The following is a 26,827-nucleotide window of genomic DNA, read 5'->3' on the forward strand; positions in this document are numbered from 1 at the left end:
TGTTAATGTCACTAGCTTGTTCCCATGGTGATAATATAACTAGCTTGTTCCCTTGGTGTTAATGTTACTAGCTTGTTCCCTTGGTGTTATTGTTATTAGCTTGTTCCCTTGGTGTTATTGTTATTAGCTTGTTCCCTTGGTGTTATTGTTATTAGCTTGTTCCCTTGGTGTTAATATAACTAGCTTGTTCCCTTGGTGTTAATGTTACCAGCTTGTTCCCTTGGTGTTAATGTCACTAGCTTGTTCCCTTGGTGTTAATGTCACTAGCTTGTTCCCATGGTGATAATGTTATTAGCTTGTTCCCTTGGTGTTAATGTTACTAGCTTGTTCCCTTTGTGTTAATGTTACCAGCTTGTTCCCTTGGTGTTAATGTAACTAGCTTGTTCCCTTGGTGTTAATGTTACTAGCTTGTTCCCTTGGTGTTAATGTTACCAGCTTGTTCCCTTGGTGTTAATGTTACTAGCTTGTTCCCTTGGTGTTAATGTTACTAGCTTGTTCCCTTGGTGATAATGTTATTAGCTTGTTCCCTTGGTGTTAATGTTACTAGCTTGTTCCCTTGGTGTTAATGTTACTAGCTTGTTCCCATGGTGATAATATAACTAGCTTGTTCCCATGGTGTTAATGTCACTAGCTTGTTCCCATGGTGATAATGTTATTAGCTTGTTCCCTTGGTGATAATGTTATTAGCTTGTTCCCTTGGTGTTAATGTTACTAGCTTGTTCCCTTGGTGTTAATGTTACTAGCTTGTTCCCATGGTGATAATATAACTAGCTTGTTCCCTTGGTGTTAATGTTACTAGCTTGTTCCCTTGGTGTTATTTTTATTAGCTTGTTCCCTTGGTGTTATTGTTATTAGCTTGTTCCCTTGGTGTTATTGTTATTAGCTTGTTCCCTTGGTGTTAATATAACTAGCTTGTTCCCTTGGTGTTAATGTTACCAGCTTGTTCCCTTGGTGTTAATGTCACTAGCTTGTTCCCTTGGTGTTAATGTCACTAGCTTGTTCCCATGGTGATAATGTTATTAGCTTGTTCCCTTGGTGTTAATGTTACCAGCTTGTTCCCTTGGTGTTAATGTAACTAGCTTGTTCCCTTGGTGTTAATGTTACTAGCTTGTTCCCTTGGTGTTAATGTTACCAGCGTGTTCCCTTGGTGTTAATGTTACTAGCTTGTTCCCTTGGTGTTAATGTTACCAGCTTGTTCCCTTGGTGATAATGTAACTAGCTTGTTCCCTTGGTGTTAATGTTACCAGCTTGTTCCCTTGGTGTTAATGTTACTAGCTTGTTCCCTCGGTGTTAATGTTACTAGCTTGTTCCCTTTGTGTTAATGTTACCAGCTTGTTCCCTTGGTGTTAATGTAACTAGCTTGTTCCCTTGGTGTTAATGTTACTAGCTTGTTCCCTTGGTGTTAATGTTACCAGCTTGTTCCCTTGGTGTTAATGTTACTAGCTTGTTCCCTTGGTGTTAATGTTACTAGCTTGTTCCCTTGGTGTTAATGTTACCAGCTTGTTCCCTTGGTGTTAATGTTACCAGCTTGTTCCCTTGGTGTTAATGTTACTAGCTTGTTCACAGGGCAGTGGCAGCAGCAGGACATGGCCGAGCAAGCCTGAGGTGTTTCACATAGACACTGTTGTGGCGAGACTTATTAAAAAACATTTAGATGTTAGGAATGGTTCTCTCAGACTGAGCCTGGGGTGAACAGTTACTGGCCCTCAACCTGTCCCAAGCCACCATGTGATCTGACCATGGGGTCACCCTGTGTCCAACATTCTCAGCACTGAGAATGCAACGTGACACATCTCAATGCCTGTTGACGTGCACATGGAGACCGTTATAGCTACAGTATGCATTATTAGTGGCTATTTAGGAGCCTCAAATCCGTCTGGATCACGTATGTTATGATGTAGCAGACCTCTCAGATGAGGATAGGGCATATAGAGAGCACCGGCCTTGCCTGTGTTTGGCTGGAGGCAGGGAGGGGAGCTGGGCTAAGAATAGGGCCTCCCAGCCCAGACCTGCTCCTGACACGTACTGGAGCTCAGGCCAAGGCCCTGTGGAAGGAAAGTATGTTTGGGTGGAAAGTATGTGTGGGGTGAGTCCCTATAAGCTACCCTTATTGGAACTATCAACGCCCATGTAAATCAATAGCCTTATATAAGAGAGTGCTTCAGACCCTCGTGCCAGATGAAAAGAGCAATGTCACGCAGCAACAATAGTCAGAAATAGACATATTTCCCCAATAAACCCAACAGGCGTTCTACTGTAAACCTAGGCTGTTTCTATGGCTCTTACAGAATAGACCAGAGCAGAACTATTAGACAGACTATATTCTGACTCACTGGCAGTGACTCAATCAATCAATCAGAACATTTAGTGTGGTGTTATGCAATTTCCTCTCTAATACTGTAAGTAACCTCCCTGCTCTCATTTTCACTCACTCACTCACTCACTCACTCACTCACTCACTCACTCACTCACTCACTCACTCACTCACTCACTCACTCACTCACTCACTCACTCACTCACTCACTCACTCACTCACTCACTCACTCACTCACTCACTCACTCACTCACTCACTCACTCACTCACTCACTCACTCACTCACTTACACAACATGCATGCACGTTCTTTGGCAGGGGTGATGTCAACGAGGTGGGCTGAGTTGTGTGGTCCAGGCACTTCCCCAAAAGTTGCCAATTGACAAACGGACAGCTGAACTCCAATGGAGGCTCATACATGGGGCGATAGACACCAATAGAAATGTGGTGCACCTAGAGCCAAGCGTTTAGGAAGGTGGTCTGTTTTGTTCTGAGTCATTAACTCATTTCTTCGTAAAAGTGTCCAACAACTGGTAGGGATGTTTACCCTGCTAACCAGCTGTTTTTCAGCCGTGGGGGAGGTTTTCTTCCTAAGACCAAAGTACAGTGTCAGGCCCAGGGGCTTGGTAATCCTGCTACATTCTTTGTCAGAAGTAGCCAAGCTAGCCATCTATAAGACCAGAAAGAACTGTACGGACAGCTTTTCATCCATACATAGGGCCTTCAGAGGGGGTTGTGCTCTGTTGACAATGAGGGGGATCTTGTCCTTATAAACCCTCTCAAATGTCTGTTTTTTCTTACATGAGCACGGTGGTGCATGATTACTGAGGGTTGAATGTTCATGTGCTGACTCAATAAAGGGGATTTTAAAATTCTCTCTCTCTCTGCCTCTCTCTCTCTCGCTCTCTCTCGCTGCCCCTCTCTCCCTCTCTCTCTCTCTCTCTCTCTGCCTCTCTCTCTCTCTGCCCCTCTCTCCCTCTCGCTCTGCCTCTCTCTCTCTATCTCGCTCTCGCTCTATATATATATATTTATATATACATAAATATATCGCTCTTAGTTTGTGGTACCTGAATGGGAACTACCTGGTGATCATGGTCTCCATTAGCGTCATCCTTCCTTTGGCCCTGATGAAGCAGCTGGGTGAGTTGCACCTCTTCTTCTCACTTCTAACCTCTTTGTTTTCCCGCAAAATAACAGCAAGCTCATATGTGACACTAACCACGTAATAAACCTGGGTAGTCCACAACACACAACTGAATACTGTGTTAGCTAACTAAGCTAAAGGCCAGCCGTTAGGCTCTGGGAGCTAACATGAATCTTCGGGTCGCAGGCAAGGCTAGTCATCAAGAGAGTGTAGTTCACTGAACCACCTCCACTGCATAAGGACATATGCACAGCTGTCCTGTTGGGCCAGGTCGTATGAAAGCCTCAGACAGCTTTACATTAGGTTATAACAGGTACATGTGGTTAGATGTGAGAGCTACACTCTTACTGAAGCAAGGTGGAGGTGAAGGGGTGAGGTGGAGGAATGGAGTGCCGTGTGGAGGTCCTGACAGCATTGACAACTCTCCTGGGTCACACAGCAGCCAATCAGACCCTCACACCGCTCCCGCTCTGCTGGCGCGGTATTGGTTCTGCCGTGGAAACGGCATGGACCCAATTAACCTCCTATGTCTCTATGGAGCCCAGAAACACAGAGTCGTAGACGATCAAGTCAACACTAACAGAGATGAGATGCTGCATTGTGGTGCGGTTACACACACACACACACACACACACACACACACACACACACACACACACACACACACACACACACACACACACACACACACACACACACACACACACACACACACACACACACACACACACACACACACACACACACACACACACACACACACACACACACACACACACACAGTGCAGCACACTGATTACATTTTAAGAAATGAAGCGCAGCAATCACCTTCTGTCACTGGAACTAATTTCCATGTTATAGGCATGTAATTGGATGTGGTCTTTCCACCATTAGTAGCCTACATCTAGTGTGACCACCAAACTTAAAAATTCTCACAATTCTATTCCATTATTTCTAATATGTCATTGTTTTGTGCTCTACAGGCTACCTGGGCTATACCAGTGGTTTCTCCCTTAGCTGCATGGTCTTCTTCCTCAGTGCGGTACGTTTGTTTCTTCACTCTCCTCTCCCTCCTCTCCTTCCTCTTCCCCTTCGCTCATTCCTCTCTTCCTCCTCTCCCCCTCCTCCCTCCCTCCCTCCTCTCTCCTCCCTTTGCTTCCTCGCCTCCTCCCTCCCTCCTTCCTCTCATTCCTCTCCTTCCTCTCCCTTCCTCTCAGAGACTGACTCATCTAATCATAAGAAATAGCTTTTCTGAGCTCCATAATACTCCCTCTCCTTCCCTCCTTCTCTCCTTCTTCCTCCCTCATCCCTCCTTCATCTCTCGTGTCTATTCCCTGTGTGTGTATGACACTGATCTCAGACATGTTGCTGTGTTGCTTGATGTGTATCCTACCTCTCCTCCTCCTATTCCAACTCCCTCTATCTCCCCGTCCTCTTCCTCCTCCTCTCCCTCTATCCCTTCTTCTCCTCCTCTCTCTCTCTCCCTCTATCCATCCTCCTCCTCTCTCTCCCTCTATCCATCCTCCTCCTCTCTCTCTCTCTCCCTCTATCCATCCTCCTCCTCTCTCTCTCTCTCTCCCTCTATCCATCCTCCTCCTCTCTCTCTCTCTCCCTCTATCCATCCTCCTCCTCTCTCCCTCTATCCATCCTCCTCCTCTCTCCCTCTCTCCCTCTATCCATCCTCTTCCTCCTCTCCCTCTCTCCCTCTATCCATCCTCCTCTTCTCTCTCTCCTTCTATCTCTCCTCTCCCTCTCTCCCTCCCCTTCTCCTTTCTCTCTCCCTCTCTCCCTTCTTCTCCTCCACCATTCTCTCTCTCTCTCCCTCTATCCATCCTCCTCTCTCTTTCCCTCTATCCATCCTCCTCCTCTCTCTCTCCTCTCCCTCCTCCTCCTCTCTCTCTCCCTCTATCCCTCCTCTCCCTTTTTCCCTCCTCCTCCCATTCTCCTCTCTCTCCCTCTATACCTCCTTCTCCTCCTCCACTCGCTCTTCCTCTATCCCTCCTCCTCCCCTCTTCCCCCTTTTCTATCCCTCCTCCTCCCTCTCTATCATAAGAAATAGCTTTTCTGAGCTCCATAATACTCCCTCTCCTTCCCTCCTTCTCTCCTTCTTCCTCCCTCATCCCTCCTTCATCTCTCGTGTCTATTCCCTGTGTGTGTATGACACTGATCTCAGACATGTTGCTGTGTTGCTTGATGTGTATCCTACCTCTCCTCCTCCTATTCCAACTCCCTCTATCTCCCCGCCCTCTTCCTCCTCCTCTCCCTCTATCCCTTCTTCTCCTCCTCCTCTCTCTCTCTCTCCCTCTATCCATCCTCATCCTCTCTCCCTCTATCCATCCTCCTCCTCTCTCCCTCTCTCCATCCTCTTCCTCTTCTCTCCCTCTCTCCCTCTATCCATCCTCCTCTTCTCTCTCTCCTTCTATCTCTCCTCTCCCCTTCTCCTTTCTCTCTCCCTCTCTCCCTTCTTCTCCTCCACCATTCTCTCTCTCTCTCCCTCTATCCATCCTCCTCTCTCTTTCCCTCTATCCATCCTCCTCCTCTCTCTCTCCTCTCCCTCCTCCTCCTCTCTCTCTCCCTCTATCCCTCCTCTCCCTTTTTCCCTCCTCCTCCCATTCTCCTCTCTCTCCCTCTATACCTCCTTCTCCTCCTCCACTCGCTCTTCCTCTATCCTTCCTCCTCCCCTCCTCCCCCTTTTCTATCCCTCCTCCTCCCTCTCTATCTCTCCTCCCCCTTCTCCTCCTCTCTCTCCCTCCTCCCCCTTCTCCTCCTCCTCCTCTCTATTTAAATTCAATTTAAGGGGCTTTATTGGCATGGGAAACATAAGTTTACATTGCCAAAGCAAGTGAAATAGAAGATAAACAAAAGTGAAATATACAATAAAAAGATGAACAGTAATCTCGCAAAAGTTCCAAAAGAATAAAGCATTTCAAATGTCATATTATGTGCAAATAATTACTGGTTCTTCACTGGTTGCCCTTTTCTTGTGGCAACAGGTCCCACATCTTGCTGCTGTGATGGCACACTGTGGTATTTCACCCAATAGATATGGGAGTTTATCAAATTTGGGTTTGTTTTCAAATTCTTTGTGGATCAGTGTGATCTGAGGGAAATATGTGTCTCTAACGTGGTCATACATTTAGCAGGAGGTTAGGAAGTGCAGCTCAGTTTCCACCTCATTTTGTGGGCAGTGTGCACATAGCCTGTCTTCTCTTGAGAGCCAGGTCTGTCTACGGCGGCTTTTCTCAATAGCAAGGCTATGCTCACTGAGTCTGTACTTCCTCTGTAGGTGATCTATAAGAAGTTCCAGATCCCCTGTCCGTTTGAGGAGTTCTCTGCAGCCAATCACACGGTCTCTCACCTGGACATCCACCTGAACGTCACTGATAACCACGCTCTCCATGATAACGGTCTGGTGCACGAGGTGGATGACTCCCACTGTGGTGCAAAAATGTTCACCATGAACTCTCAGGTACAGTAAACCAGACCACAGGGCCAATGTTTCACCAGCCCTGGGCTAGGGTTAGGGCTGTTTCCCAAATGGCACCCTATTCCCTATATAATGCACTACTTTTGACCATAGTCAAAAGTGGTGCAATAAATACGGTCTAAAACTCCATAACCTTTGTTCACTTTGCTCACCTATGTACTGCAAAGGTGCAGGCCATGCAAGTCTTGTAAATGAGTAGTCCCTCTGAGGCTGGTCTATGGTAACATTAGGTGTTTGTGTGTTTCCTTCACAGACAGCATACACCATCCCCATCCTGGCCTTTGCCTTTGTGTGCCATCCTGAGGTTCTGCCTATCTACACTGAGCTCCGCAAGTGAGTATGCCTACCTTACCCAACCTTGTTCCATCTGTCTCCACACGGTGCCTCCCTAGTGTCAACACTAAACCTCTGTTCATAGGTTCCTACATATAGTATACGGTACATTCGGAACCAATTCAGACCCCTTGATTTTTTCCACATTTTGTTACGTTACAGCCTTATTCTAAAATGGATTAAATAGTTTTTTGTCCTCAATCTACACACAATATTCCATAATGACAAAGTGAAAACAGGTGTCTAGAAATGTTTGCAAATTAATAAAAAAACAAAAACAGAAATACCTTAATTATATAAGTATTCAGACCCTTTGCTATGAGAAATTGAGCTCAGGTGCATCTTGTTTCCATTGAACTTGATTGGAGTCCACCTGTGGTGAATTCAATTGATTGGACATGATTTGTAAAGGCACACACCTGTCTATATTGGGTCCCACAGCATGTCAGAGCAAAAATCAAGCCATGAGGTCGAAGGAATTGTCCGTAGAGCTCGAGACAGGATTGTGTCGAGGCACAGATCTGGGGAAGGGTACCAAAAAATGTCTGTAGCATTGAAGGTCCCCAAGAATACAGTGGCCTCCATCATTCTTAAATGGAAGAAGTTTGGAACCACCAAGACTCTTCCAGGAGCTGGCCGCCTGAGCAATCAGAGGAGACGGGCCTTGGTCAGGGAGGTGACCAAGAACCCGATGGTCACTCTGACAGAGCTCCAGAGTTCCTCTGTGGAGATGGGAGAACCTTCCAGAAGGACAACCATCTCTGCAGCACTCCACCAATCAGGCCTTTATGTTAGAGTAGCCAGACAGAAGCCGCTCCTCAGAAAAAGCCACATGACAGCCCACTTGGAGTTTGCCAAAAGGCACCTAAAGGACTCTCAGACCATGAGAAACAAGATTCTCTGGTCTGATGAAACCAAGATTGAACTCTTTGGCCTGAATGCCAAGTGTCACATCTGGAGGAAACTTGGCACCATTCCTACTGTGAGGACTGGTGGTGGCAGCATCATGCTGTGGGGATGTTTTCAGCAACAGGGACTGGTAGACTAGTCAGGATCGTGGGAAAGGTGAATGAAGCAAAGTACGGAGAGTTCCTTGATGAAAACCTGCCTCAGAGCGCTCAGGACCTCAGACAGCCTGAGACTGCAGTGCAGTAGCCCGAGACTGTCGCTCAGTAGCCCGAGACTGCAGTGCATTAGCCCGAGACTGCAGCACAGTAGCCCGAGACTGCAGCTCAGTAGCCCGAGACTGTCGCTCAGTAGCCCGAGACTGTCGCTCAGTAGCCCGAGACTGTCGCTCAGTAGCCCGAGACTGCAGCGCAGTAGCCCGAGACTGCAGCTCAGTAGCCCGAGACTGCAGCGCAGTAGCCCGAGACTGCAGCTCAGTAGCCCGAGACTGCCGCTCAGTAGCCCGAGACTGTCGCTCAGTAGCCCGAGACTGTCGCTCAGTAGCCCGAGACTGCCGCTCAGTAGCCCGAGACTGCCGCTCAGTAGCCCGAGACTGCAGCGCAGTAGCCCGAGACTGCAGCGCAGTAGCCCGAGACTGCAGCTCAGTAGCCCGAGACTGCCGCTCAGTAGCCCGAGACTGCCGCTCAGTAGCCCGAGACTGCCGCTCAGTAGCCCGAGACTGCAGCGCAGTAGCCCGAGACTGCAGCGCAGTAGCCCGAGACTGCAGCTCAGTAGCCCGAGACTGTCGCTCAGTAGCCCGAGACTGTCGCTCAGTAGCCCGAGACTGCAGCACAGTAGCCCGAGACTGCAGCACAGAGAGCAGAAGAAATATCAGCCCATGAAGAGAAGCATGAGATTGAACTTCACTCAACTTTCTAGTTTTCCCTGTTAGTTAACACTAACAACGCTTTCCTTTACTCTGGCAACTGTGATTGAATCAAGTCAATATTAGCCACTTTCAATGCAGCATACCGAAACAAAACGAACTATGCAAGATATTTTGTTGTAGGCAGAAAGCATCGGAGTAGGATTCTATTGCATTGACACCCACTACTCAACCCCTACTCTACACAGACCGGTGCGGCATAACCAATCAGCGCTGCAGTAGGCCTATATGCAAACAGACCATTGCCATATATGGATCTGTGCCATTCTCTTTGAACTGGATTGTGTTTACAGCATGAGCGGTCGTGAGTAGATACTGCTTGTTTTGACATCAAAGCGAGAGCTGCATGTAGCCATGTGTGCACATTTGTTCATGTCCTTTGCTAGTTAGTGAGTTATTAGCCCAGTTATAGATCATTTGTATTCAGCAATGGGGGAGTGATTGCTTCCTACAAGAGCACAAAACATGTAAATTTCTAGACATCTTTGAAAAGGGAGTCGGGTAAAGAGCTTTTTTATTGTCTTAAAGAGGCAGTGTTGTGTTTTGAGACAGGTTTGAATAAGCTAAGTAGCCAATAGGCAGAGGGTAGAAGAGTTTGTCTGATTCTCTGTAATAATGGTGTGGGAATAATAATGCATTTTATTTTGTAAAGTGGTTTCTTGCATCAAACACAAAATTTTCTGTCACCTCCTTATCTGAAGGACAAGTGGATAAACAGATGAATGTCAAGTCCTGCATGTTTTTTCAAAAGTCTCATGGAATGTAGACCTACACCACACATTGGCTGCTACTGTAGGCTGAATGATAGAACAGCTATTTCCCTGTTAAAATGTTATAGGGTGCATTTTCTCCATTGTTTTTTAGGGTAGGCCACTCTGGTAGGCCTACATTATGATCAAATAGCCACAGTAGCCCACTTGACCACTGTTAAAACTGTAATTTTAAGCAGGTACAGCCTCAGTGTTCACAGTAAACGTGCGCTGGTAGTTTGCGCTCAGCAGACCTGAAATTTACTCAGTGATGGAACAAAATTTGAAAGAACATTGCTCTTACCCTAAACCCACTGAGCCATTGGATTGGAACCACAATATTCTCCTGTCAATGTTGGCTGTTAACCAGTGTGTGTGTGTGTGTTATCCAGCCCATCTCAGAGGAGGATGCAGCATGTCTCCAACCTCTCCATCCTGGTGATGTACACCATGTACTTCCTGGCTGCTCTCTTCGGCTATCTGACCTTTTACGGTGAGCACCTCCTCTTCACCACTTCAACTCCTGCCCTTTCCTCAGGCTGAAATATACCGTAGTCATGATTATGTGTGCCGTAGTCTCAGAAGCCCAGGCTTATCACGTTAAGTTGGAAAGCCTGGGAGGTTCTCCTCAGAAAGTAGTCTCACGTATCTGGTGTTAAGTAGAGTGTTGATGGAAAATAGTTACAATTGCTACTTCTCCAACCAATCAAGTATTTTGCATAGGTTCTAAAGAGACATTGTATTTCTAAATAATTTTCTGACTTGCAACAAGCTAGCATAAGATACAAAACAAATGCCTAATAGGCCACAAGACTATATTTGCAGTAATGTACAGTTTAAACATAAACATAATATCCATATTGGACACTCCTCCTGTTCCCTCCTGAACATTTGCAATGTTAATGAACAGTTGTAATGTCAAACATGATTATAATAATGTTATTGTAATAAATTATTATTACCGAAACACTTGTTTGCAGTAAGTGCGGTTTCTCAGTCTTTTGGAAATAAGAGCATAACTCCACCTTGTGGTCATTATTGAATACTACACACTGTAATATTATTATAGCTTGAGACACATGTTGTTTTTATGTTTTTCAATGAGGAACAGCAGACCTCAATGTCTGAGTCAACATAAGTAAGGCTAGGTTTGGTGGTTCAGTGTACAATACTGTGATTCTTGATGTTACCCCTGTTTCCCCTAATGTTTCCCTGATGTTACCCCTGTTACCCTGATGTTACACCTAATGTTACCCCTGATGTTACCCATAATCTTACCCTGATTTTACCTTGATGTTACCCTAATGTTACCGTTACCCCCTGATGTTACCCCTTGATTTTACCCCCTAATGTTTCCCCCTAATGTGACCCCTTGATGTTACCCCCTGATGTTACCCTAATGTTACCGTTACCCCCTGATGTTACCCTAATGTTACCGTTACCCCCTGATGTTACCTCTGATCTTACCCTCTGATCTTACCCTGATCTTACCCTCTGATCTTACCCCCTGATGTTACCTCTGATCTTACCCTCTGATCTTACCCTGATCTTACCCTCTGATCTTACCCTGATCTTACCCTCTGATGTTACCCCTGATGTTACCCCCTGATCTTACCCTGATGTTACCGCTGAAGTTACCCTGATCTTACCCCCTGATCTTACCCTGACGTTACCCTGACGTTACCCCCTGGTGTTACCCCCTGATGTTAATCTGATGTTACCCTGGTGTTACCCCCTGATGTTACCCTGATCTTACCCCCTGATCTTACCCTGATGTTACCGCTGAAGTTACCTTGATCTTACCCCCTGATCTTACCCTGACGTTACCCCCTGATGTTAATCTGATGTTACCCTGATCTTACCCCCTGATTTTACCCTGACGTTACCCCCTGATGTTAATCTGATGTTACCCTGGTGTTACCCCCTGATGTTACCCTGCTCTTACCGTGATGTTACCCCCTGATCTTACCCTGATGTTACCCCCTGATATTACCTATCTTACCCTGATGTTACCGCTGAAGTTACCCTGATCTTACCCCCTGATGTTACCCTGATGTTACCCCTGATGTTACCCTGATCTTACCCCCTGATGTTACCCTGATGTTACCCCCTGGTGTTACCCCCTGATGTTACCCCCTTATCTTACCCTGATGTTACCCCGTGACGTTATTTTGACATTACTCTGATGTTACCCCCTGACGTTACCCTGATGTTACCCTGACATTACCCTGATGTTACCCTCTGACGTTACTCTCTGATATTACCCTGATCTTACCCTGACAGGTAAGACTGAGCCAGAGCTGCTACACACATACAGCAGAATCGACCCTTATGACACGCTCATCCTGTGCGTGCGATTGGCTGTCCTCACCGCTGTCACACTGACTGTCCCCATCGTGCTCTTCCCAGTAAGTTACACCCACCCCCTCCCCTTCTCCACTATAGCCTCTTCGCTCTTCTGAAAGACATAGAAAACTGATATTGTATACTGGGATTGGCATGGTGTCTGGGGGTTCCGTGGGTGGCTTACATTTAGTTTGATTCCTCATGTCTTAATTTGAAATGGTGGGTGTCATGGCTTGATGAATTACAGTAAAATGCTAATTTGAAGAGGAATGACACTGTTGTTTCTGACAGTAACTTACTTATTCCTTCACTCTGCCTCTTTCCCTCCTTATTTCTCTATCCCCATCCCTCTCTTTCTCTCTGTATTTCTCTCTCTCTCTGCCCCCTCAGGTGCGCAGGGCCTTGAACCAGATGTTTTTCTCCAGTAAATCGTTTAACTGGCTTCGTCATGTGGCCATCGCCATCACCCTGCTCTCCTTAATCAACATTCTGGTCATCTTCGCCCCCAACATCCTGGGAATCTTCGGCATCATCGGTTAGTTGCACAGATTAAATTTAGTCCTGGACTAAGAAACAAAGATTAAACCTAGTCCTGGATTAAGAAGTACAGATTAAATTTAGTCCTGGACTAAGAAATACAGATTAAACCTAGTCCTGGACTAAGAAATACAGATTAAACCTAGTCCCGGACTAAGAAGTACAGATTAAACCTAGTCCTGGACTAAGAAATACAGATTAAACCTAGTCCCGGACTAAGAAGTACAGATTAAACCTAGTCCCGGACTAAGAAGTACAGATTAAACCTAGTCCTGGACTAAGAAGTACAGATTAAACCTAGTCCTGGACTAAGAAATACAGATTAAACCTAGTCCTGGACTAAGAAATACAGATTAAACCTAGTCCTGGATTAATGATGATTCAATGATGATTCTCCATTGAAAGTGATTTTTAGTCCAGGAACAGAAACAGTCCCTTTAAATTGACATACTTTACCTGATTTAGCCAAAAATATTTTACACGTAGAAGTTGCTGTAGTCTGGGATGTTTTACATGGTTACATGTGTGGTTATGCACATGCACCTGTAATTCTTGATTCACTTTCTCTCTTTTGCTCCAATTGAAGTGAGCAGTGTTGACATAGCAGTGGATCTCTGTTTTGATAATATCTCCACTGTGTCTGGCCTTAAAACACAACACAAAACGTGACGGGCCAGCGCTTATTGACTCAATGATAAACACATGACCTGAGTCAATATTTTTTTTAATCTCTTTCCCTTGAATGAACAACATGTTTCATGTTATGGAGGTCAAAGTCAAGGTGGTTAAAGGTCATGGACCAAGCCACAGCACCAATCATCATCCACTAAAAGAGGAAAATCTGACAGTGTTTGTGAATGTTGGCCGTGGCCCATATTCTGTTTTTGGACAGTTTGTTCTACTGGATGTCCTGTGTAAAATGATCTGTAGCCCTGACCTTCATCTCTCCTCCTCTTCCTCCATCCTCCTGTTCCTCCTCCAGGTGCCACATCTGCCCCCTGTCTCATCTTTATCTTCCCTGCCGTCTTCTACATTCGCATTGTGCCTAAGGAGCAGGAACCCATGTTTTCCACCCCCAAGATACTGGTGAGCACATATCCTCTCCATGATAATTGTAATATTCTCATATCTCGATTTGATCTGTGTAAGATTCTTCATCATTACTGTTATTGTGTGTCCTTATGACTATGGTTAGAATATGGTTCTGGTTACCATATAAAAATAAATATTCTAATAATGGTGTTTCCTCTGTCTTCCCAGGCTGCCTGTTTCGCTGGTCTGGGCGTCGCCTTCATGACCATGAGTTTGAGCTTCATCATCATTGATTGGACAACAGGGAGCAGCAACTCTGGCGGTGGCCACTAGAGACCGTCCTCTGCTATTCGCATGCTGGGGTCATCTGGGGGTTGGCAGAGGCTTTAAGGGGATGCCTAGGTGTGTGTTTAGAACTGTTTTCATGTAATTGATGCACTATCCCCTCCGTGGTAGAGCAAGGGTCAAAGGCTTCAGTGAGGTTGGGGGTAGGGAGGGGGGAGACATAATCAACCCTCTGGGCAAACCCATGCTGAGAATTTCAGTCCTCTTGAGATTAAAGACTCGGACAAAACAGTCTGTACTACTGTAAAGCAGTAGAGAACTTATTTGAACAAAAGGTTTCATAATCACTGTATGTAGGCCATCACAGAGGAGTACTTTTACATGAATCATCAGGACCAAACAGGGTATTTAAAAAAAAATCATGCTGATTATTATTATTTATCAGTGGGATAGTGCATCCAAGTCAATCCATAATGGAAAATCCAGAAGAAAGAAACTCATGCTGGTTCCCCCTCCTTCACTCCCTCCCTCCTTCACTCCCTCCCTCCTTCCTTCACTCCCTCCCTCCTTCACTCCCTCCCTCCCTCCTTCACTCCCTCCCTCCTCCACTCCCTCCCTCCTTCACTCCCTCCCTCCTTCACTCCCTCCCTCCTCCACTCCCTCCCTCCTTCACTCCCTCCATCCCTCCTCCACTCCCTCCCTCCTTCTCTCCCTCCCTCCCTCTTTCACTACCTCCCTCCCTCCTTCACTCCCTCCCTCCCTCCTCCACTCCCTCCCTCCTTCCTTCCCTCCATCATTCCGTCCTTATCTCTTTCCATCCACCTGTTTCTTTCTCCCTGACCCCTGTATTCATGTGAACTGCAGCTACATGTACTGTAGTACTGTACATATGTAGATATGGTGGAATCTATATGTAAAGAAGGCAAAGGAAGCACATGACTAGATGATAGGGAAGTGACTATACATTATGTGTCATATGGTATTTTTATAGAAGAAATGGTTACATCTATAGGTTAGGTGAGTGCTGTAAAACATACCGTCTGTGGTTCTCTTGGTATTCCTGTCAATCACTTTGTGCCATCAACACGCACCTTAACCATCAAAGTTTACCACGCTTTTCCAAATATTCTATTTGTGCGGGCATACACAGATAGTATATTTTCACATGTTTTCTACCAGGAGTCTGTGTTGTTTTCCCTGTCCAAGCTAAGGGGTGCGTGTGGTTGTTGGGCTTAGTTCAGGCATATGTCCCATGATGCATTATGTTATTGAACTCTTCCTGTGTCCCTGGTACCTACAGTACACTCAGATGATTGAAGAATGACTCAACCAAACACACAAATAGCCTATACCGTGAAATAGTAATCTCTATTTATTTAACTAGATATATCCATGTTTTTTAATTTCACAAGGTGTGCTAATGGACTCAGAACAGAGTATTTAACTATATGATCAGGTATTTTGATAGACTTTCTAGATGGTATGTACAGTCTGTAGTGTATTGTATTGCATATTGGAGGGTGTAGGTGACAGTTGAAAGTGTAGGAGGCGATCTTGAGGGCAATGAGCTGATTAAGAAGAAAAACATAAACAGCCTTTTACATTCATCTTAGTTAGATGATCAACTGACATCCTAGATACAGTATTGACAGATGTTTATGATCAATTGTGCTTTTATCAATTTTAAGATGAATGACTTAAAATTGCCTTTTTAACACTAATAGCACATATTCAATCAACACTTATATTTATACAATGAATTTGTAAACCCTTGTCTAAATTCAGTACAGTTCAACTGTACCCTTTCAGTTACAACTGGGGTTTGGCTTACTGTTTTTGGCATGACGAAATATGGAGGAAAAGTGTTTTGGTTATGTGGTTGTGCCGTAAGTCTATGTTGTTGAACTAGTCTTTATTGTATTTTAACATCTCTTTTCCACTTGTTTTGTGATTGGTGGTTGAAGATTTAGTGAAGGAAGCAAGAGTGTCACCTGTCTGGTGATTGGCTGATTTATTAATTGATTAATTTAACACACTAAATGAACTACTGTGATATTCCAGGCATAGTATGGTGATATCAGGACTCTATTTCCAAAATGTGTGGCTTTATGGCTGTATCTCCTAATGTATCTGGTTTCTAAACGTAAGGTCTTGTGATCAAGTACAGTTTTTAAAGCGTTGACGATGAACTGAGATTGTTAGATTTTAATGTGATCCGAAAGCCCCTTCTTTAGGCTTCTCAATTTCATAACGCAACATTTGATAAATGGTTTTCAAAACAACACTGTGACATCTGTTCTCTCAAAAAACTGGGATAGCATTGTAATAACATTGTAATAACATTGTTGTAACATTGATAATTGTTGAAAGAAACATAATATAACTTATTGAATCCTGTTATAGCTGAAAGAGCTGCATCGACATAACCTGTGAAAAATCATTCAACCGATGTAAAGGTTAGACTCACAAAGTGGTGGTTACTTTGTTAGTGGTGTTTGCTAATCTCAAACGTATTTTTGGCCAAGTCCTACATATGTAAGACAATTGTTATTTTATATTTCATTATTCTTATACACTGCTTCTGATGTTGCTTTGTCTTTGTGCACAATAATTGATTTAAATGTTTTAATCAAGAGAATATTGTTGAGCAGTCTGTTTCTTTTACTCAACGGCTAAAAAGTTATTGTATGTATCTGCCTCAAACCCATATTTCTCCTGGTCTCGCCGAGGCAGTGGTTGTGGTATAAAGGAGGCAACACCTTGCCATAGATCAAGAACAGGCAACTCAACAGTATCTGCTGGTTGTCCCTGGTACTTCATTGATCCATAACGGTCATTGGGTTCTCAGGTCTCTATCAGTCGCTGAGTTGAATGAATAGTACAACAATAACCAGTAGACACTATGGTCCAGCCCGTCCCTGCCATAGACTGTGGTATATTACCTAAATCCTTAGGCCTCTTCTGTCTGGGAATGTGCCTACAGTACACAATATCTAGCTACTACCAACTGTTTCTCTCTGAGAGCCCTTGCGCTTCAACTTTAGAGCTTTGCTATCACTGTTAGAACGTCTGGGGCAACATTCTCAACATTTGGCTCTTTCTCTTGTACCCAACCCAAACTATGCAAGCCAGTTAACATGTTGTTATAGCGCTTGTTTTAACTTTGCAATTTATTTCTGAGGAAATGACAGCACTATGCGTGAATAACAAGTTATGTATGAACTTTGGGCTTATAAGGTGGCTTATATAAATAATGTATATAAATGTGAACCCTTTATATTTGTGATGCATATCTAGCTTTTATAGTGTAAATAGCAGGGACAGTTTCAGTCTGACAATAAAACAAATGTAAAAGTTTTTACACCTGAGTCATTTCTGTCCTTATTTGTTGTTTGTATTATCACCGCACACGCGCACACACACAGGTTTGTTATAGCTTCTGTCAAAGTGTTTCTGCTCTATGGTCAAGTAGTACATGGTCTATCGTCTGCCATACTGCTCAAGGTAAAGCTGTGTTTAGATAAACACATTTAAACGTGCCCTGGATCAGTATGCCCCTGTCCTTGCCTAACAACCCTAATGTTTACGGGACAACTATGGGACATTTTCTTGTCAGATTCCAGTTAGGTCTGGTTTTACTTTTATTTATGTGTTACCAAGAAAAATCTCACTATGAATATTCCTAATTCCCAACACATGGGGGCGCTACAAACGACTCCATAATACACTCTTGTACACCAGGTCATCAGAATGTGCCTTCTTGGATGGATGCTTCATTTAAGAAAGTACTGAAAAAAACATGCTCTCTTTTCATCTTCCAGTGTAAATCAAATCCATTTTCAGTCTTGCCACTATTCTCAGATGCATGTGCAAATGAAGCGCCTCGAGAGGTCACGAGCACTATTCAGCTCAGTTAACCACCTTCACATTATCAAATCAAATCTAATTTTATTAGTCACATGCGCCGAATACAACAGGTGTAGACCTTACAGTGAAATGCTTACTTACGAGCCCCTAACCAACAATGCAGTTAAAAATATAAATAAAATAAGAGTAAGAATAAGAAGTAAAAGTAACAGGTAATTGAAGAGCAGCAGTAAAACAACAATAGCGAGACTATATACAGGGGGTACCGGTACAGAGTCATCGTGCGGGGGCACCGGTTAGTTGAGGTAATATGTACATGTAGGTAGAGTTATTAAAGCGACTATGCATAGATGATAACAGAGGTCGACCGATTATGATTTTTCAAAGCCGATACCGATTATTGGAGGACCAAAAAAAGCCGATACCGATTAATCAGACGATTTTTATATATATATTTGTAATAATGACAACTACAACAATACTGAATGAACAATGAACACTTTTATATTAACTTAATATAATACATAAATCAAATAAATTTAGTCTCAAATAAATAATGAAACGTTTAATTTGGTTTAAATAATGCAAAAACACAGTGTTGGAGAAGAAAGTAAAAGTAAAATATGTGCCATGTAAAAAAACTAACGTTTAAGTTCCTTGCTCAGAACATGAGAACATATGAAAGCTGGTAGTTCCTTTTAACATGAGTCTTCAATATTCCTAGGTAAGAAGTTTTAGGTTGTAGTTATTATAGGAATTATAGGACTATTTCTCTCTATACCATTTGTATTTCATATACCTTTGACTATTGGATGTTCTTATAGGCACTATAGTATTGCCTAATCTCGGGAGTTTATAGGCTTGAAGTCATAAACAGCGCTGTGCTTCAAGCATTGCTAAGAGCTGCTGGCAAACGCAGGAAAGTGCTGTTTGAATGAATGCTTACGAGCCTGCTGCTGCCTAGCACCGCTCAGTCAGACTGCTCTATCAAATATCAAATCATAGACTTAATTATAATATAATAAACAGATCTTAGTCCTGTATTGCCGCTTTGCCTGTTTGATGTTTCGGCGGAGGGCATCGCGGGATTTCTTATAAGCTTCCGGGTAAGAGTCACGCTCCTTGAAAGCGGCAGCTCTAGCCTTTCGCTCAGTGCGGATGTTGCCTGTAATCCGTGGCTTCTGGTTGGGGTATGTACATACGGTCACTGTGGGGATGACGTCATTGATGCACTTATTGATGAAGCCAATGACTGATGTGGTGTACTCCTCAATGCCATCGGAGGAATCCCGGAACATATTCCAGGCTGTGTTAGCAAATACTTGACACAGTAGTTATTTATATGAATCATAAATCTTCTTTAATCAGTATTAAAACAACATACTTATGAAGAGGACTATCTGTTCCCTGTAGGCCTACATGAAACAGTCAAAAATCAGTGTGAGGGTCCCTTCAACAGAACATTGCTTAGTTGTTGGCAGTAAAGTGGTTAATTAAGTTATAAGATATGTTGTTCATGAATAGGCTTTTGAACATGAAATCATATGAGAATAGTTTGGATACCAAAGAAATCACTTAAGAAAAATACAGCCATCAGTTTTATGAGTTGTAATACTCCCCCTTGTGTCCAGATCAATGTACCAATTTACCTACACTGTAATTACACTAGAATTATACCTGCCGTGTAATTAGCCTACCATACAATTTTAGGCCACTTAATGTAAAGTGCAACAGATCCATTTAAATGTTTAGTGCAGTCCATTGCTGGTGGAGAGGTGTCATAGTCATCCCATCCCATGTTCATTTAGATATATGGACACATTTCTTATTTATCATCTGGAAAAAAACATGGATTCCTATAATTAGACCACCATGAATATTATCCCAGTGAATGATGATGCTCACGCAGATCATTGCAGTGCTCACCCTCTACCTAACCCATTTACAGTATATTCCAATAATTGCTCGCCAAGTAGGCTACCTCAACTTTGAGCGCAGACTAGTTTTAAAAAAAATGAATACGACTCCTTCGAGTCGCTATTAGTCGAAACTTCAAACATGTAAATTCTTAAACCCTTATCGTGTACCTATGTTTGTCCTCTGATGATAAGTGTCTTTCTTTATTTGCTGAAATTCATAAATTTTAATAAAACGTCAATCAAATAAAACCACAGACTGTTTCCTTATTGCTGTTGCCCTAAAATGGTAACAGCACGAATGCGCATGTGCCAATTAAAACAAGGAAACAGTCGGTGGTTGTATTTGATTACCATTTACTAAAAGGTATGTATACTCCATGGAGTTGAGGTAGGCTACTACATAATTGCCTACATTTCCCATAAGACAAGAGACTTGCAAATCACGGAATTTACAGCAGGGTTTCAAATAGGATGCATTTGGCACTAGGCTATTGCCTCCCGTTACTGCAGAAAACTTACCAACGGTGGTGTATCAACCATTTGTTAAATCTACGACACACAATGTGGATATATTATATCAACTGAGCACAGAAAGGGTGTCAACAAATCCCCGTAGAAGGCAAGCAGCAGGTTGGCAGCTGAAGAGCGCCAGCGGTTTGTCTGGATTTCCACTGGTTATGTTCATTTGACTGCGCGGTTGAGTCTGGGAGCGCAGTCGCTCACTAGGAACACATCCATGTGATTGAATTCCACCTACCTTCACTTGGTCGAAAGAAACGAACGAACGAGGAATACGATTGACTAGCTTATATCGGTGCGACTGTCAGAATTGATTACCAATGGTCAATACTACAGAACCAATTCGTATACGCAACCTGAGATTTGACTGCAACTTTCAGTGGTATTCCTTGAAGTAGCATCTCCAAGAAGATTGCTCTGCGACCAAAAGGATATAGCTAGGTATTGACGGAACATTTGTTTACATCACTCAGAATAACGACATTTTGTGCGTGCCATTTGGATTGAACTAGAACTAGACTACAACATTTTCACGCGCACGTCTCTTGAACAGGACAGGAAGGATTTTGAATAACCGTTTCTTTTTTGTTGGCGTATCAAACAGCAGTCAAGACGAAATCCTTCAAGAATCCTTGCGCCGGCCGTCAGTGCGCGCGTGCTTTTGGAAACATGGGTTGTACGCTAAGTGCGGAAGATAAAGCGGCCGCGGAGAGATCAAAGATGATTGATAAAAATCTCCGCGAGGATGGTGAGAAGGCTGCAAGGGAGGTGAAACTGCTCTTACTAGGTATGGGATGCCGTTTATTCTATTCATTTGCTTGGCCGAATGGACGACTAGCCAGTGTAGGTTACGTTCCTAGTTGGGCTCTGTTTCGGGGTTGAGTGCTTCAAACTCTTAAACAGAATTGTCCACAATTTTGATCATAAGTGGTAGCGTAATGGGCTGCATCACGTTGCCTTTTGGCACTGGTAGGGTGTCCATCCGCCGCGCGTCTGCTAGGCATCAATCCGCAGCGCACGCATTGTTTTGTTTCTACCGAGCGTTGTGTTTTCTATGTGGTCGACTGTTGATGCTGAGCTTGCTCTGCCAACGCCTTAGAACAAATTACATAATTACTGTAGCAAAGAACCATAAGTAATTATCCTAGTGCTACATAGCTCTCGGTCAAGCAGAGATGTTGTATTCATCCATCAATGTGGTTCTGAATTGCATCTCCGTGTGTGACAATGCATATGCCATGTATCTGTTTGGGTGAAAATCACTGGTTCCCAGCGGTGGTACTTGGCCTATCCACAGGGGGTACTTGAGAAGACTGATGAGACCATAGGTGTAACAGATGTATAATGTACTCCCCATGCGTTGTGTTTTCACAAAATAAATAACTTCGGCCAGTGGTCCCAGTTGAGCATCATTTATTTCTGCTGTTGTTAAATGGGAAACAGCACGTTAGTTGTGCAGGACTTAACAGTGTTGATGGCTGTCGATGGCAAAATCCCTTGCATCACATTTTCATACTGGGCGAACAAAATACAACAATACAATACAAAATATAACATGTGTAAATACCTGTTGTTAAATGGGAAACAGCACGTTAGTTGTGCAGGACTTAACAGTGTTGATGGCTGTCGATGGCAAAATCTGTAGCATGAAGACAACTGTGTTAGCCGTGGCTTATGTGACCATGACATCGGTGTATGCTAGCTAACACAATTATTTACAGCAATCATATGCCAAAGCACATCCCAGAAAGCCCCTCAATCCCTAACAGGTACCATATACCCACACATGTATAAAATCAGTAACGTACAGCAAACTTGTACACATTGTAAAATAGAAAATAGAAAACAGTATTCAGAACGTGACCTACCCCTCGCATCACATTTTCATACTGGGAAGACCTGACGTTCGCGATCTCCCCCTATCTGCAAGCGGGGCCAATCACAACACCCCTTATTGTCATCAGAGTTGAACTAACCAATAAGAATGCTTGAACATCAAATACACATTTCTTTAGAGGCAAGTGGAAACATAACCAACCCTGTTACATAGGCTTACTGGTAAAATGCACATGAGGTAAAATGCACATGAGGGGGTACTCCAGGAGTACTCGGGGCAGAGTCAAATTCAGTTGGTCATACAGTAACTGAAAAAGGTTGGGAATGGGAACCACTGGTTTAGTCAGTCAATATTTTGTTCAGAACAGGTAGCTACATACTTATTATTACACAGGCTGTGTTGAACAGGCAGAGTAATGTATGTTGGAGCGTATGACAATGCAATCAGGAATTTGACTGAGCAGGGGCAGAAAGTAGTAAACACCACCTCCTCTAAGTCATATTTTCACACAAAGGAAGTGTTGGGGAGTGTGTTTATGTAATAATCTAACCTAATGTGATGTCGCTGTGCAAGTCTAAAGAGATAGAGTCAGTGTATTGGGGAGTGTGTTTATGTAATAATCTAACCTAATGTGATGTCGCTGTGCAAGGCTAAAGAGATAGAGTCAGTGTATTGGGGAGTGTGTTTATGTAATAATCTAACCTAATGTGATGTCGCTGTGCAAGTCTAAAGAGATAGAGTCAGTGTATTAGAGAGTGTGTTTATGTAATAATCTAACCTAATGTGATGTCGCTGTGCAAGGCTAAAGAGATAGAGTCAGTGTATTGGGGAGTGTATTTATGTAATAATCTAACCTAATGTGATGTCACTGTGCAAGGCTAAAGAGATAGAGTCAGTGTATTAGAGAGTGTGTTTATGTAATAATCTAACCTAATGTGATGTCGCTGTGCAAGGCTAAAGAGATAGAGTCAGTGTATTGTGTTGTTCACAACAGCAGTATTAGGCCTAGCCTACCCTTGGTAGCCTTCTTGTTATTTCTGATTCTTATCTTAGACTCTAATTTGTTGGTACACTGCAAAATGCCCCACTCCTTCCAGCTGCAGTGCTGGAATCACAACAACACATTCACCTCTAGTGAATATGAGTATTTTGCATTATGATTGATGCCACACATTCCTACCAATCACAGTTCTGTGAACAAAACACAGAGGTTTTGAAAATGCCTATTTGCAATATGATCGACATTGGAACCGTCCAAGGTGCCCAAAACAAAGCCAAATAAATTATGGAAATATGGAGTCGATTGCTTAGGGTCCCGACTTGCACAGGTTCCCGGTTTGCAGAGGGAACCACACTGGAGTTGTATGTCCTGGGTTGGGCATAAATATATTACAGTAACCTCTGCTGACATTGCTTGGCTGTACAGTACCTCCCTGGTCCTTTTGGCCAATGTTCTGAAAGAAATACGGTGTGCCTTGTCGTGAAAAATTGCAAGATTATGTTATAATGGTTGTATTGCATAATATGTTTATGTGATATACATGTCTATTAGAATGTATTTCTTTGGACTCTAGTGTTGGCAGTTGCAATTCTTCCCTCAGCTGGGGCTCAGTCACTTGGGGCCCAGAGAGGGGAGAGGTCAGGCTTGTCTTTCACATATCCCTGGTGCTATGCAGAATATCAGAAAGGGAAGAGGACAGGATGGAACATTGTCTTCATATGTGAATGTATCTGTTAAACCATGTGAAGGGGTGGCGTGATTAAAGGGGAACCAATTTCTTGTCTCCACAATGTCTGTGCGCAAGTCACTCCCTCCTTTGGCATTGGGGAATGTGTATGGAACCATTGTATGTCCTCTCTGATGTTGCACTTATCCTGGGATAGTGTGTGACCTAGAGGCTCACTCCCCTCAGTGAGCTTGTCCAGGAGTGGGGTCAAGAGGGGGTTTACTTGAGATGGGTGTATCTAGAGTTGACAATTGATTTATGCCTTTGGATGAGTTGGTGTTTTTGTGCTATGAAGTACCAGGAACGAGATTAGATCCTCGTTTTACTGAACGATAATTTATAGCGAATTCTATCTGGCTATGGGATACTCCTTTCTCAAGTAAAAGTCTTTCTTTGTGAACTGTTCCTAAGATCTGTGGTTTGTCATGTAGGTTGAGAGGGGTGTATCTTGGCTATAAAAGATCTTTGTACTTTTGTGTTGTCACTTTCAATGGTTCATTAGAAATGGCGCATCATTGAAAGTCATTGCTAATGCAAAGCTCTTATTATTATTAAAGATGTAGTTTAAGTATAACTCTGACTGGTGTGTGATGTTTGTAACTCTCCTCATTTGGTAATGCAGAAATTTGCCACCACAGCCTCAATATAGAAACCCTCCATTTACACACTGGCTTGCTCACAGAAAATGGGCCAAGTTGAAAGACCTACATTTGGGAGCTGCTTGGAAACTAAAAAAGCTATAGCATAAAAAGGAAAGGGGCTAGTGTAGTCCTATGGATTTTCAGGCAAATCACCTGGTCATCTAGTCACATCTATAGGCTAGCCTACACTCTTAGAAGTAAAGGAGTATAACCTTTTGGGTTTCACTTGCCACATCATCACAATGACTGTCACGCCCTGACCTTAGAGAGCCGTTTTATTTCTCGATTTGGTTAGGTCAGGGTGTGATTTGGGGTGGGCATTCTATGTTGTTTGTTTCTATGTTTTGGCCGGGTATGGTTCTCAATCAGGGACAGCTGTCTATCGTTGTCTCTGATTGGGAATCATACTTAGGCAGCCTTTTTTCCTTTTGGTAGTTGTGGGTAGTTGTCTTCGTTTGTGCATGTATAGCCTTACGGAGCTTCACGGTCGTTTTTGTTGTATTATTGTTTTGTTGGCGACATTTGCAAAATAAAGAAAGAATGTACGCTCACCACGCTGCACCTTGGTCCATTCCATACGACGATCGTGTCAATGACCCAAAATGCATCATTTGATTTAAAAATGCATCATCGTGATGATGTGGCAAGTGACACTTTGCTTCTTCAAAGTCCAATATCTTAACTTGACTGCTGACATGTAAAACATGTTGGGACTGTATCAACAGCGGACTAATGAAGAAAATACCAAAATATAGTTTTTAGGAAGATTTTACCATCAATAACTCAGCAGCAACAACCCAACCGGACTCTTTTTAAAGAAAACAACCCAACGAAGTGACCCAATGCCTGCAACCCAGCAGTTGGGTCATCTGAACAACCCAGCATTCTTAAGAGTGTGGCTAGGTTGAAGATACTGTAGCTAGCTAGCGACTTAAGCCAACTAATAATTATCATCCTAAACATAAGTCATTACCATCACAATATTAGTTTTTTTTGTAGAAAATGATTGAACATTGCTACTAAATTAGTACTCATAAAGGAATGGGTAATTGTTTACAAGTTGCTAGCTATCCCATAAGGCCATTGCCCGAAAACCACATATTTTCATCTTCTTCTGAGTCTGGCAGCGCAACAAATCCAATGGCAAAATAAATTCAAAGTGTCCTGCACGACTCTTTACCCAGACAGTATCTGGGTAAAGATATTCCTGAGAGACAGTCATATGTCACCACTATGCTTAACACCGGATCACAGGGAGACATGATAGGAAACGAAGATAGCCACTGTGGATAAGAACGGAATAGGCTCTCTGCAGATGGGATTCTGCCCATAAAGTCTTGTGCAGCAGTTATTGCCTGTGCAACAGGGACACAGTCAGATAAGTGGCGAAACGAGATAACCCAGACAAACAACCCAATCAGCGCAAGCCAAATAGCATCTGCTCATAGAAGATGTGTGACTTTGCGTAATCTTCATAAAATAGGCATATTTTCTGGAAGTATATACAGTATGTATCAGTGTTTCCCCTAAATAAATTTAGCAAAGGCGGGCCGCAGCTTCTAAATCATGGCTGCCATAAAAATAAGATGTTCTGGATGCTATAATGTTTTCAGTGTCAACTTAAATGACTACAATCATATATAAAGTATGTAGAAAAGATAATGGAGCTGTATAATTTTTAATAAGATCATCTTTGAGAACTAACAACCATCCAAATAAAAACCAGACAGTGAGGGAGAATCAAAAATTCCCAAAATGTCATGGCATGTGGTCCCCATTGATTTTGATATAATGTTTGAGTCACTCAGATAGCCATGACATAAACCATGGCAAAATGTGTACTGTAGAATTGCAGGAAACAAATTCTAAAACTGTAAAATGTTCTGTCTGCCCCATAGAGACACTTTGTATTAAAAGGAATCATATTTCATAGAAATCTGTAAACACTGGGCAGTTACATTAAAACAGAAACATTTTGTCTCTGTGGCAAAGAGAGGTGCATCTAAAGCATGAAACACACAGAGAACTTGACTTTGAGCCAATCAGAGAGCACAAACTCCACGTGGGGGAGGCAACAGGAGTGACAACAAAAAGGAAAAAAGAGGGCATTTTCTCTGTACATCCACAGTTAAATGTCATGAGCCACTCACACTTCATATGCAATGTAGGCTGTTCGATGGTAGCTGACTAAGTGCACAGACGCAATGCACACAACACTAAATACTTCCTCCAAGCTAGCTAACCACTGTAGTTAGTATTG

At 43.2% G+C, this 26,827-nt stretch overlaps 2 protein-coding genes across 4 annotated transcripts in view; both read left to right on the top strand.

Moving 5' to 3' along the window:
• The window catches only part of LOC139554787 (sodium-coupled neutral amino acid transporter 3-like), a 67,993-nt gene extending 50,575 nt beyond the window's left edge, over positions 1-17,418 (top strand). For both annotated transcript variants that reach the window (XM_071367939.1, XM_071367947.1), the window contains exons 9-17: positions 3,371-3,453; positions 4,441-4,499; positions 6,744-6,926; positions 7,198-7,277; positions 10,250-10,350; positions 12,141-12,265; positions 12,594-12,738; positions 13,723-13,826; positions 14,001-17,418. In XM_071367939.1, coding sequence (XP_071224040.1) covers positions 3,371-3,453; positions 4,441-4,499; positions 6,744-6,926; positions 7,198-7,277; positions 10,250-10,350; positions 12,141-12,265; positions 12,594-12,738; positions 13,723-13,826; positions 14,001-14,105 — 985 coding nt within the window. In that variant the 3' untranslated portion in view covers positions 14,106-17,418. The remainder of the gene's footprint in view (positions 1-3,370; positions 3,454-4,440; positions 4,500-6,743; positions 6,927-7,197; positions 7,278-10,249; positions 10,351-12,140; positions 12,266-12,593; positions 12,739-13,722; positions 13,827-14,000) is intronic.
• Positions 17,419-20,305: 2,887 nt separating this feature from the next.
• The window catches only part of LOC139554813 (guanine nucleotide-binding protein G(i) subunit alpha-2), an 85,743-nt gene continuing 79,221 nt past the window's right edge, over positions 20,306-26,827 (top strand). The window contains exons 1-2 of one of the 2 annotated variants that reach the window (XM_071367976.1): positions 20,306-20,803; positions 20,967-21,149. In XM_071367976.1, coding sequence (XP_071224077.1) covers positions 21,032-21,149 — 118 coding nt within the window. In that variant the 5' untranslated portion in view covers positions 20,306-20,803; positions 20,967-21,031. Of the gene's footprint in view, positions 21,150-26,827 lie in introns of both variants that reach the window. The other variant, XM_071367973.1, reaches the window with a different exon arrangement.

Source organism: Salvelinus alpinus, chromosome 2 (genome assembly GCF_045679555.1).
Source record: "Salvelinus alpinus chromosome 2, SLU_Salpinus.1, whole genome shotgun sequence".
In the NCBI taxonomy this organism is placed as follows: domain Eukaryota; kingdom Metazoa; phylum Chordata; class Actinopteri; order Salmoniformes; family Salmonidae; genus Salvelinus; species Salvelinus alpinus.